At 33.6% G+C, this 13,589-nt stretch overlaps 1 protein-coding gene across 1 annotated transcript; it reads right to left on the reverse strand.

Annotated features, from left to right (window-relative positions):
• Positions 1 to 11,314: 11,314 nt before the first annotated feature.
• Positions 11,315 to 13,266, reverse strand: LOC137717577 (calcium uniporter protein 5, mitochondrial). Its single transcript, XM_068456990.2, has 2 exons — positions 12,606 to 13,266; positions 11,315 to 12,080 (listed from the first exon to the last, which is right to left on the reverse strand). Exons 1-2 carry the CDS (start codon positions 13,179 to 13,181, stop codon positions 11,613 to 11,615), a joined length of 1,044 nt encoding a protein of 347 aa, XP_068313091.1. The 5' UTR covers positions 13,182 to 13,266; the 3' UTR covers positions 11,315 to 11,612.
• Positions 13,267 to 13,589: the final 323 nt, after the last annotated feature.

The following is a 13,589-nucleotide window of genomic DNA, read 5'->3' on the forward strand; positions in this document are numbered from 1 at the left end:
GAGGAATTTTTATTTTTTTAATTTCCTTTTTTATTAGGTCAGTAATTTGAAAAAAGGTGAAAAGCAAAAGGACCACCGTGTTGGGTAGAATTACGTTAGGCCCCACTCAACGTTTGATAATCTCGTTCATTAATTCTGTGTGTCTATTAATGTTAATGTCGCTTTAACATTCCGTAATTCGAAACTCTTTTAAATTATGTTTTGTTTTCTGGGAAAATGTTTGGCAATGTTTCCTGAAATATCTAAGCTTTATTCCACCTTGCCATCTCAAGTTTAAATTTGGTTATGAGCTTCTTAAACTTGTAATTCTTTTCAATCATTTCATATTGTTGTTTTTGCTTAACTCCAAGGTGAAGAAACAAGCCCATTAGATTCTTCCATCTCGCTAACTTAAAAAGGGTGTCTCGCACTCTTACCTTGCTTTTGGCACCTTCTACTTGCATTCACGACCTAAGGTCCGATTTCAATCTGAACTAAATCATCATATCCAAATTTGGATCGGCGGCTTCACCACGTAGTCTTTACTTTGTAACCTCTGGGGTGATGTATATCCAAGGGCTCGAAACAATGTATTTATTGTCGGAACCCTTGTCTACTACGCTCTGAGACGCTCGAGAAAACTTTACTTTACGAAGAAAAAAAGTTAAAATAATGGTGAAATTTACTGCAAATGTGTAGTTTCAACTCAACTTCATTTTATTTCTTATCATATATCGAAATATTATTAGTTCTTTTTGTGAACATAACATTATATTTATGTACATCTCACTACAAATTGATCATATGCTCTACACGTGATCGAATTAACTAAAAGTTATGATAAAACTTACAATTAAAGCAAGAATGACAAAACTAAAGTTTAAAAAAGCTTAAATTGAAATTTGAAAAATCGAGATCCAAAGCCAACCGAACCGGGCAAATACATAAAAGTTTTTGGTTTGGTTTTATGTGGTGGAGTGGTTTTGATTAATGTGTAAGCTAAAAGTAAGGAAGCTCATATTTTTTTTTTTCCCTTTAAAAATGTAAGTGGATCAGGTCATGATTCATGACGGTCCACCACCGCAACATGTGGATTAGTAAACTTATCAATTATTAAATTATTCATAATATATATATATATATATATATTTTTATTGGTGGTGTGGTGCATCATATTTATTAATAAAGCAATGATTAAGTACTTAAGAATAAGTAGAAACTTCTACTTAGAATTCTTCGTATTTGAATTACAGAGTTCTGTGCTTATTGTTAGAATTGTTCATATTTTGAATTACTTTGCAGAGATCATTTTTTGCAAAAAAAATGAATTAAAAAAAAGTTATTTAATCAATCTATTGCAGCGATTACATAAACGATTCGTAATGTTTTTATTAATTTCGTTCATCTGTTTTTATACAATTTGATGACTAAACGATCTTAGTTTAAATTGATTTTTTTTTACAAAAACAATCTTTATGGTCAAAACTGACGTAAATTTATTCGAGCACATTCGTTCAATTGTTTGGTTAAAATACATTTACAAAAATATGATTCCTGGCAAAACATTCTTACATTTCTGTGTGCAAAACATGAAGCAATATTACCATTATTACAGCTATGTGGGTGAAAAGAGTAAATGCCCGACAATCACAATAATTTATACACAAAATACAATAATTTATCGATAAATGTTATTGGCACTCCAAAAATTACATTATACATTCCAAACTTTCTATATTTGGAAAGAAAAATACACTTGTGAGAAGTGTAGAATGAGATTTAGAGTGTCAATAACACTTTCTTAATTTATCAGCTCAATGCTTTCTCTTTGTTTCAAGTAGACGGTTCACGTTTGTATTGATTTTTTCATTTAAATTTGAACTTTACGATCTTTGGATATTTAAATCTGAAACTATAAGATTTTTGGATTAAATTTAGTGTATTTGTAGAAGTATATTAGTCTATTTTATTCACTGCAAATGAATGTTTTAATGATTTAGATTTGTCTAATTTCTTTCAAGGAAGAAAGTTGTGCTAAAATATAGATGGGTTGAATCGTTAAAATACATTACGAAATGAGCCTATAAAATAGTTATCAAAATGTGTGTCAATAATACGTGTCTCCAAATTCTAAACCATTAACTTAAACCAAATGTTAATTATACGAGTCAAATTTGTGGATCTAATTAAGTCAACCAAATCCAGATCTTAAAAATGGTAGGATTTGATAGTGTGGGCAGGCCAAAGTATAAAGTTTGATGTGCTTATATATTTACTGTTATCTGAGTGACTGCTCCTCGGAGAGATTCAGAAAATTATTGATAGTTGGGTACACATACACTCATAAGTCCATGCCTACAAATCTCAATCTCATAGAGTAAATATTAACTTGGTCAAAAATTGGAAACTCCGACGGTGTCACAAAAAATTATTGTCAATGTGATGTCTAGGCCTATCGAAATTATAATTTCGTTGGTCCCTTTCAACTCGAACAATGTTGACTCCCAGACATATTTGATCCATTGCATTATATAAACTGCAGAAATATATCGATTCTTTTCGTCAAAGATCTACACAGAAAATTAGACTAAACATTCATGATTTATGAACACGAGATTCACAACAAATATTATAGTTAATGAGATACTCTCGAAAAGTGAGACTCTTTATGAATTTTCTGTCACATCACATTTTAATATTAATACTCTCATGTTAACAAAAAACAACTGACACAAGACATCCTAATAACTACAACAAAAAACAACTAACACAAGACATCTTTAGGCGCACTTAGTGCCTGTGATTAAAAAAAAGCCTCTCGCACGCACGTGAGCGTGCGAAGAGGCTAGTAATACATTGTGCCAAAAACATAAGATGATAGAGAGTTCATTGAGAGTTTTACTTTTGAAACTCTCCCTAGCATTTCTCTTACATGTAGTACCACACAAAAGATAAACTCAAAATAGGTAGTTATGAAAGGTTTTATTCTTTTGTTTCATCATAAAAACCGAAAATTAATTAAAACGTGAAAGAAGCGAACGAGAGTCGAACTCTTAAAATTGTAATATATGTTTGATGATTGAAGATATAAGTCGTCGAATATGAAGTTTTGAATCACAAACTACTCATCTCTTGTCAGTCATCATTCTTAGCTTGTATATTGTGATACTTAAACTTAACTGTGATTTAATAACGTTGTAATTAAACGATGATCGGTACTAAAGCTAGCCTAACTTCTTAAGGTGGCATTGAACATTGGAAAGGGAATTAGGGCAAGAAAGGAACTTTCAAACCAGCTTGTAATATATTATACATATATATATCTGAAGTAAAAAAAGGTATGCCAAAGTGTTGGGTTGGAACAATTCTTGGTTGAATGGGATGATGGAAGCAATAAAGAAAAACCTCAAAACCAATAAAAGACCTAAACCCAGGAATTTCTTAGGGGAAGGGCATAAAAATGAGAAGGGCAGTTGGGTTTGGTATTTTGCTGACCTACATACTCGGCTTAAGTATATTTATTAATTTATTCATACTTTGACCTTCTCTCCCTCACGAATCACATTTGCTTAATCGAAGTCTAATTAGGTTGTGTTCCCTTAATTATATTTTATTATATAATTAGGCATAAACTAATCTATCATTGTCTACAAAGGTGGTCGCTTACTTATCTATTAGTTAGAACCTCGTCCAACATATCAAAAATGAATATTAATATAAATTTTTTATTAAATAAAATTTTATTGTTTGATTTTTACTTCTTGTTTGCTGATTACGCATCATAGTTTGATCGAGTACTGTAAATGGTCCCCGTTAGGTATACTGCCATAATCTCATTCAGATTATGTCGGAGAGCTGAAGAGGTGATATTTTCTGATCAAGCTACCATGGATGCAACAAACTAAAATGGTACGCATAGGTCGGCAATATATTCAAGAAAATTCAGAAAAACAACTACCTACAACTAACAATCAAGGGTTAAGAATTTTTAGAGGGGTGGGATACTTTTTTGGGTTCTTTAGATTTAAGCTCTTGCAATTCTTAAACTATAGACAAAAACCCACATATATTATAACTTCTAAATAAAACCCAAATTTTAGATATGATGTCATGTTTGATAAAAGATGTCCATAAATTTGTGTTTATTTACAAAATCATGCCACCAAATCTCTTATACGTTTCTTTTTAGACATTTAATTTGTTTAATATATTTTTAATTTTGTGTGAACTCCTCCAATCCAAAACCTAATTAGATCAAATATATACGGACATATATTCTACATTTATGTATACTATTACCATAAAAAGAAGTAGGTAAATTAATTTTGTTACAAGTTTAAAAAGTTGGCACATTAATTTTCATGTAATTATACGGTAGGTAAATTATTTTCATAAAATTAAACAATAGATATTGTTTTCAAAAAATTAATTTTCATAGTAGGTAAACTATTTTCATGTAATTATACTATAGGTATAAAATTAAACAATAGATATTATTTTCATAAAATTAATTTTCATAGTAGGTAAATTATTTTCATAAAATTAAACAATATATATTGTTGAAAATAAAACTAAATTAGGTATATTCAAGTTGAAATTTATTGTCGAAATTAAAAAAAAAATCCAAATTAATTCCTCCATCTAGAACTATATTTCATGGCTACAAGACCTTGCCAAATTCAATGCACGTGATCAATTAAAACAAAATTACAAGAACTTTCCATACTGGCTTAGATGGGATATATTAGAGATCTAGAAAATATAAAAATGGACACACAAACTTAATTTGGTAAGTTGCGTAGTTGGATCCTAATCATTGGGTTTTATTCGAACAAATATTATACGATGGGCTAGAGGCTAGAAAAAATGAGTTGGGAAGGGGAAAGCTAAATTTTCAGTATTTTTTTTTCTTTTATCTGTCTCTTATGTGTGGAGGAGTGATTCGCTTCGTCTTCAAAGTTGTTAAGATGGAGTAGGCTAATTTTAGTTCGGTAGGGTGGACGAATTTTCATTAAGTGAACAAATTTCATAGCAATCTAATAGCATCAAAAAATTCATTTAATGTTGGAACTAAAATATGAAACAAATGGCACCGATAATTAATTCATGTTCTTTGCATGAATTTTGCTAGTTTAGATATTGCGCATGTATATGCGTTTTGTGATTACATTTCTTAATAATATAGAAGTTTACACTTTATACTAGTGTTTGCATTGCGTATCTATATATAATTGTCAACCTTCTACGCATGCGAACTAATTAAACCCAACATTGATCGTGTTTGCACATGCAAACCACGAGCACTCGCTATCCAATTGCCATGTTAGGCTTTCTACGAGAGGTCCTAACAAAAGTTGGGATTTGCTTCTTTGGTGTTTAGTCAGAAGCTTGATCCAACATGGTTAGATCGAGTTATGGAACAATAAGGAAAAAGATCATGTTTCTTCCTCTTTTGGGTTGAATGCACGAAGCAAATACCAAAAGCTCATTAATTATCAACATCCTCCTGAAAAGGACTCCCACTCCGATTGACCTTTCTTTGTTCATCAACGTGTTGCCTTCGAAAAAGGACTATCGGTTTACGTCAAATTGCTAAAATTAAACACTTAGCATGGTGAGAGGGTGTTGCAAGAAGAAGACAACTACTTTTATTGCCACATGAAGTTACTATTTCGGGCTCAAATTAATTATGTACATACTTAAAAGTGGAACGCATATAAACTAATCATTCACCTATATAATAATATTGTGACAAATTGAAAAAATAGAGCCGTTTTGAGGTTCCCTATAAAATGAGGCATGGAATGGAGCTACTACGAAAAAGTTTCGGGGGTTACAAAGGAAACTTTGAGCTCGGTACGCATCAATTTTTCTGTGATGCAAATATTTCAAAGTAAAGTAGTTGAGTATATCATTAAAAATGAAATAGAAAAAGGGAACCATTTGAGAAAATAAATATTCCGTTTACATGCGTTTTTTAATTTATTTCAGTTTAATCACATAAATTGCGTCATTTTCCCTAGCATATATACTTGACATGATAACTTCTGTTTCGTCTTTAGTTTGAAAAAGTTGTCATGGAATCGAAGCATCTATCTATTAAGAATGCAGTTTTAATATAAAAAGTCAGACCATGCGAGAAAAGTTAACAACTTGGACTTTCAAATGATAATTAAAGCGGGTAGCGATAATATGCTTTTGAATTTAGTATTTCGTTTACTCGGGCAAGCATCATTTCTCTTGATAGATTATAAAATAACTCATGCATTTTATTTCTTAGAGGAACGAAAGCAGAACAAGAAATTGGTAACTCAAGTAACTAATAACGTTTATCTTTGCATATGAGATTATAGTTAAGTTCAGTTCTCTTCCTTTTAATATTGGCTTGGTTTTTATATATATAGAAGGGAATTGTTATTAACACTTTAAAAATCTCATTTGTTACTCTAAACTTTCTATAATTAGAAAGAAAAATACATTTGTAAGAAGTGTAAAATAAAAATTTTGAAGTGTTAATAATAGTTTTTATATAGAAAATGAAGAGATAATGTGTTTTTTGGTAAATTCATTGGCTTTTTATATTTCATTTCATTTATTTTATTTTTTTGGGGTTACGACAAAATGTTCGATCTCCAATGTATAGATGCGAGAAACGCGTTGAATAACGATTAATGTATTAATGATAGTCCTTTAACCTTATTTAAGATTGGATTAATCATGTAATTAAGTGAGCAAAGATCTCATTGAGGGGAAAATTACAAACAGAAAGAGACATGCATGGAGGAGTACTGAAGATGTATAGATGGCAGATCCCACCACCATCAATGGGTTGTGCATCGTTCCAAATTAGCAAGGAAATTCAACAAATTTGTGATAGCAACAAGCCACATTATTCATAAGAAATACATAACTTTGGTAGGTACCTACCCAGTAGTAGTACCCCAACAAAGTATAATGGAACTGTGGCAGAATTATTTGTCCTTTTAAATTCTTGATCAAAAAGGTAAAAGAAAAGTGCAAGCAAACACCACAGTACTGTGTGGGCTCTTTTACCACATGAAATGTCCTAATCCAAAATCCAAGTTGCTTCAGTGGAACAGTACTGTATGTGGTTGATGCACCTAATCCATATCTACATATGCATATAATTATACTCTTCTGTTCATAAATCATACATATGTTTCATGTTTGGTTCACTCTATGGTCTCCTGTTGGGACCATGTTTGATGACCATTATGTTTCATGTTTGGTTCACCCTACGTTCATGCATGCATTTAATTAAGATGACACGTATACTGATAGTATTTCAAGTAAACCACCCGATGTTGTACAAAAAAAAAAAAGTAAAATATATGATAATGTGATTGATTTGAACACAGTCTTAATTAATGACATTCTAAGTGTAATTCAATTTCTCACTTCTGAAACTTAAGCTATTATTAAGAAATGGACAATGAATGTATATCAAACTAATAGTCTTTTTCGAATTCGACTTTGCATGAAATAGTTGAAAACATATGAGGCTTGGAAATTTACAGCCTACATCCCCCTCAACCGGAGCTCTAATACCATACGAAAAAATTAAGATATATAACAATGTATGATTGATTTGAGCACCGTCATTGACTAATAAAGACATCCAAGTATATTTCAATTCTCACTTCTAAATAAGAAAGTGTAATCATTTTTAATCATAATATCAAAATCTGTCTATTTAGAGTATTTTTAATCATAAATACCCAAAGTGTAATCCAATGGTAGTAAACATCTCAGTTGATAGATTATACAAGATATAAAAACTGATAATTCCTTTAAAATACTGTGAAACCATTTATTGTTGTTGCGACTTGGATTGCATGATTTGCATCCTCCATTTCAAAATAATGTGACCGTTTAAAAAATCATAAATTTACCCTGCATACCTTACAGAAACAGTCTACTCTATTGGTTTAAGTTTCCTTGATAAATCAGTTGTCCAAAACTTATGGAAGTTCGTTCACTATCAACCTAACTCCTTTTATGTGCAACATTCATGTCATCTATTATGGAGAAATTGATATCGAAGGGTGAACAGATTTTCATATCTGTTCGTTGTATTATCTTGTGATGTTATTAATCTATTTATATCCATATCATTCGAGAGTAATGTTACCAATTCATACGTGTGAGAGGAAGTTGATAAATGCGATGTAGACAGTTTGCATATTCAGACTGAATTTCTCTCATATATTTAATGCGTTGCCAGTTGCAAGCGTTGGCTCAATCGCATCCAAGGAAAAATAAGGAAAGACTGTTTGGATAGGGTAAAACTTAATTTCGATGGAGCAGTTAGAAATCTTATATTTCTTGTCTTGGTTGGAATGTCGAAAATCATAAAGGAAAAAGAGTGGCATCAACTTTTTTCTAATTTGCCAGCGATCCGAAAAGTGGACAGGCTAGCCATTTTTCAAGTGGAAAAACGCGGTAATTATCAAATTCATATATCAAAACTCTCCATTTTTTTGAGAATTATAGCATGCATAAAGATATATGTGTGTGTGTGTGTGTGTGTACGTATGTATTATAATTATAATTATATATATAATATGCACATATATATATATGTATATAATTATTATGGAGCAGGTGGGTGAGCAAAAATGAGATTTTCCCAAACAGTATATCTTCAATTAGCTTTTGCATGCACCGGATGTATATCCATTATCGCGTCATGTTCACTTAAACTCAAAAAAAACTTATATGAGGAGACATGAAGAGAAGGAGTGCATGTAAGAGTAATTTGAAATACTCTAAGATTATCACAAACTTGTAAAAATCATACTTCAATAGTGCACGCTCGTTGCATGCAAATTTTTTCCACTTAAAACTCACGGCGTGGATTAATTAGGTCAACTAGTTTGATCATACCCATGACCCTGTTCATGACTTCATGCAAACCCTAATTTGCACGCATAAATAAGTATATTGGAAGACAACTACTGCATCCCAAATTAGAAAGAAACTTGAAAGGGTGGCAACTGGTATATATGCCAGTCTAAATCATGCGATCGAGACATGGAGCCCTAACACATCACACTTGCTGTTGCTGCTCAATATATATATTTGCTACAAATATATATCACAACTCGGTGGGTCATTGTTGGTTGCGGATATAAATTAAAAAAAAAAAAACCTATGAAAACAAATTCCAAAATTTTAAATAAATAAATAGGTGGAAACTATCACACGATTTCGCTCTCTTTTGTTACGAGGAGAAAAGTTGATGGTACCAAACAAGAACCCTAGCGATATTCTTTCACTGAATTGACATGTCCAAGGCCATGAGAGATGGAACATCTTTTTCTTAGGGACAGAGACACAATGAGTGACTGTGCATGTGAAGTCATAAACTCCTCTCATCTCTGTGAAAGCGATATGTGCGATGAAAAATGAACACCCAAATCTCTCTGCAACAAAAAAACTGGACCTTTTCCCAGGCATGGACCAGATCGGCCGACGTTGCCATGGAGGAAAATTGTGATTTTGTGATTTTTCTTTGGTTTCTGGAAAATGTTGAATCTAGGATTTCGTTTTCCTTGATCTGGGCCTTTTTGTTTTTATTGAGGCCCATAAATTCTTTCATCATCGATAACTAGCGGGCCGGCTTAATAGGCCTGGCAACTTTGTAGATTTCTTTTGGGCAAGTTGTCCCATACTTCCACGGAACCAAGAAGCTTGATGCTGTATTTCTAGATTTTAGAGGTATTGGCCGCTTCCTCCACCCTCTCCCACGAACTTGTAAGAAACTGGCAATTCCTCTCTTGAATTTCACTTTTACCCGTCAATTACCCGGCAGTACAATTTATCTCTTGAATTTTAATATTAACCGATTACTTCCTAAACTTTTATAATTGATCAATTTCCCTACTAAATCTTAAATTTAAATAAAAAATGTACAGAGTAAACTAGCGAAAAGAAAAAAAGAAAAAAGAAATAAAAACAATATGGTGTCCACATTGGGGGTATAAATTAAAGTTTAAGGGGAAATTGATCAATTATGAAAGTTCAGGTGCTAATTGGCTAAAATTAAAATTCAGAGTGGAAATTAGCCAATTATAAAAATTAAAGTTCATAGAAGAAAATGACTGCTCCTTACTAGTTCAGGAGGAGAAATCGACAAATACCTATAAATTTTAAGGTGTTGTTTAATGTCTAAGATTGTATTGGATAGGATAATTACTTGCTACAACTTTTTAAATTTTGTTCAAGTATTGTAAAGAAATGTTTGTAGAGTCACTTTATTACTCTACAAGTGTCAATTGAAACTTGGGTCCCCAATTCGGTGACTAGCTTTGTGGAGGCTTGTAGAGAATTTGTTTTTAACGTGGCTTCTACATTTATGTTGAAGAAAGGAGTTGCCGAGTTTGTAGGAGTTGATCTGTATAAACTAGCCAAAATCGTCGTCAACCATCAAAGGTGGATGAAGGTTGATCAAAAGGCGGTGAAGATTATCTGTACGGACAAATAACACAAAGATAATTACCGATGCTTGGAGAGAATCTAACCTACAACTGCGGATAAACTTATGTTTTCGTATATCTCGCATCATATAACTGAAATATAAAAAGAATGAGATTTATCGTATAAGACAACTAGACAAGCAAGAATCTCCTAAAAATTAAGACATCGGTATATAATTTGTACCTTGTAAACTCGGAAACCAACATTATATACGTGGTCGGACGAAATTTTGGAATAATATTTTCCAGTAGACAAGTACCCTTCTTTAACCACTTGACAATAGTTTTGGTATTTTTAAACGGTGTGTGGCTCAAGAGGCACCTGTCACATTGTTTAATAAAGGAAATGGGACTTAGATTTGTTATCAGATTGCATTATTTTTTTATTAATATGGGATTTTTTCTAGACAATCTTTGATACTTTTTTTTGTGAAGATCACTTCGTAATGTATTTTAACAATTTGAACCCCTTATGTTTTAAATCTTCTCTCAAAAGTATTCAAATTTAAAACTACGGGATCGTCAAATTAAGTGTTTAGGGTTTCTTATAGAACCGTTTTAGTCCATTTTATTTGCTACAAATGAATGTTTTAATGATTTTAAATTTGTCTTTTTTTTTTTTTTTTTTTTTTTTTTTGCAAGGAATATCTATGAATGATGTCTTAAAAGATAGATGGTTTGAATCACTAAACTACATTACAGAGTGCGCGTCACAAAAACGTATGCCAAAAGTTACGTAAAAAAAGTGATACCAAGGATCTGATCCGTTAAATATATGTAAATATCTTAACTAAATATCCTAAATATCATGTTTTGCGCAACAATTAACAAGTCGCTTTTAACTGAAACATAACAAAGTTGTTTTAACATTCAACTAGGCAATTTACTGTACACATGGAAGGATGACAACCGAACCTCATTACAAGATTCCGAGTTTACCATCGCCGGACGAAAGTTTCGTCATCGGCCCTACATCGGTTTTTGGTTCAACAGTTCTTAAAAAGTCCAAACATGTCCGAACCACAATTTCTAATCCAAGGCCAACTGATTTGCTTGCTCAATCGACCATTACTCTTTGAACTCAAAATTTGTTTGATTTTTAAGTCTAATGGAAGTTTTATTGACCTAGGCCTACTACGATGATACCATAACCATCCCTTCTTCGTGGCGAAACGACGCCGGATGATCCGAATTCGGATAAAACACTTTTCGGAGCTGGTTGTACTTTTCAACATCGAACTTTTGAGCCTCCATGAGCCGCCGTTGCTTGGCCATGAAGCGACGGTGGAAGAACCCGTTGAAGGTGGGCTCGGTCGATGTCCGGAGGAAAAAGGCGTAGCCCAAGGCGAAGTCGATGGAGGAGACGAAGAAGCAAATGGGCTCCATCACATCCCAGCTCAGTTCCCAGAAAGTGAGCCTCATGGCCCCGATCGTCTGAAATAACAAAAAGCCCAGCCCACAGTAGAGCTCCCCACGGACCAGGGCCCTGGCTTTTTGGTCAATTACCATCTTTTGAGTTTCCATCTGCTGCAGCTCTTTTCTTCTTGGATCGTTCACGGTGGGCATGGTTTGTGAGATTATGCTCTCCACTGATTTTGCCACCTGTACATAAAACGACAAAGTTTTGTCAGACATAAACCATAAAGAAAACAACATCCATGCGGAGATGATAAGACAAATGAATCATGCATTTCATAATTCATCGCCATACGGTATATTAAGTGTCAAAATTCGTCACATAAATGAAGTATTTATCTAATTATATTATTATACTTTATGTATCAAATCGTATTCTCAACATCCTAAAAAATCTTTCTGAATTTAAGATGATATCTTTTTATTTTTTTTCTAAATTTTTTTTATTTTCTTTGTCCTCTAAAACAATACCATGCTCTCGTTACATGGAAGTTTTTTTCACACATGTGAAACGGCCAGCGATAATGAAGGTTCCTTAACCCTCCACCTCGAGGGTGATGAAAATTTAATTCCAAACACCTAAGTAAACACCCAAATTCCCCGGTTTCAGGGTACTCAAGGTCAAATTCGTAATTTTACAGATCAAAAACAACAACAGAGAGAATCTACGGAAAAAATATTCAATGACGTGGCGGGAGAATAAGAAGTTACCTGCTCCGGTCGGAGAAACACCGCGTTTCCCAAAATGATGACGTTTCCGGACTCGTCCATCATCTTCGCGAACTCAGCACCTTCCTCTTCGCTCCCGCAGCCTTCGACGCAGATCCGAACGAGCTCCGATCGCGAAATGGAACTCTCCGGAATCTCCCTCAGCTTTGCCTTCAGCTTCTCCACCTGAGAAAGCCTCAGAATCTTCTTAGCGTCGCTGACCGAGATTCCGTACGGCAGCTCGGCGTTGGGGGCCCGATCTGGCGGTGGAGGGTTGATACCGCCAAGACGGAGCCGATCAGCGCTAATGTTGATGCTTCTCAGCTTTTCCCGGAGTTTCTCCCCGACCGGAACGGTGAGGAAATCCGGGAGCTTGGCTGCCGACTGTCTGTGTAGGAATCGCCGGAAAAATCCTTTCCAGGGGGTGTCCGTGGAGGTCGGATACTCCCTGTGGATATTCGCCTGGGCGGCATTCGGGGGCACGATGGTTTGGTGATCCGTAATCACCGACGGTGGTGGCGTTAGGGACACTCTGGTGGCGCCAAATGCGCGCTTAGCAAGCGCTTGACGGAGCGCCATGGATGAGTGAGAAAGTAGGGGGAAAGGGAGAGCTCAGACGGTGAGTGTGTATAACGCTCTCTCTTGAGTGTTGAGCCGTTGGAGTTGAGAAGTTGTTAATTTATAGGCCAAGTGTCCGACGGAAGCGGAACTTGTTGGAAGATTGACGGTAATGTTTTGGGGAACTTTATTTTTTATTTTACTTTTTTTTGCATTATCATTTTCTTTTATCAGAATTTTTTTTAGTTTTGTAATTTTATGATTATCTATTTAATACATAGATCGTTTAGTCGTCCATATGTATTAAATCAATCAACACTTTTGGTAGTAAGTAATATCCTCATGATGAACTGTTCACTTATTTTATACATTAACTTAAAGATTTAAAATTTGAATAATTTTTTACAGATAAAATCTTTAGATGATGAT

This window comes from Pyrus communis, chromosome 15, assembly GCF_041283825.1.
Source record: "Pyrus communis isolate YQ-2024b chromosome 15, ASM4128382v1, whole genome shotgun sequence".
NCBI lineage: Eukaryota > Viridiplantae > Streptophyta > Magnoliopsida > Rosales > Rosaceae > Pyrus > Pyrus communis.

Excerpts from the sequence above, each read along its gene's own strand:
- LOC137717577 (XM_068456990.2), bottom strand. The coding sequence starts at position 13,181 with ATGGCGCTCCGTCAAGCGCTTGCTAAGCGCGCATTTGGCGCCACCAGA. Across the intron at positions 12,081-12,605 it reads TGTTTCTCCGACCGGAGCAG|GTGGCAAAATCAGTGGAGAG; the intron begins GTAACTTCTTAT and ends TTTTATGTACAG.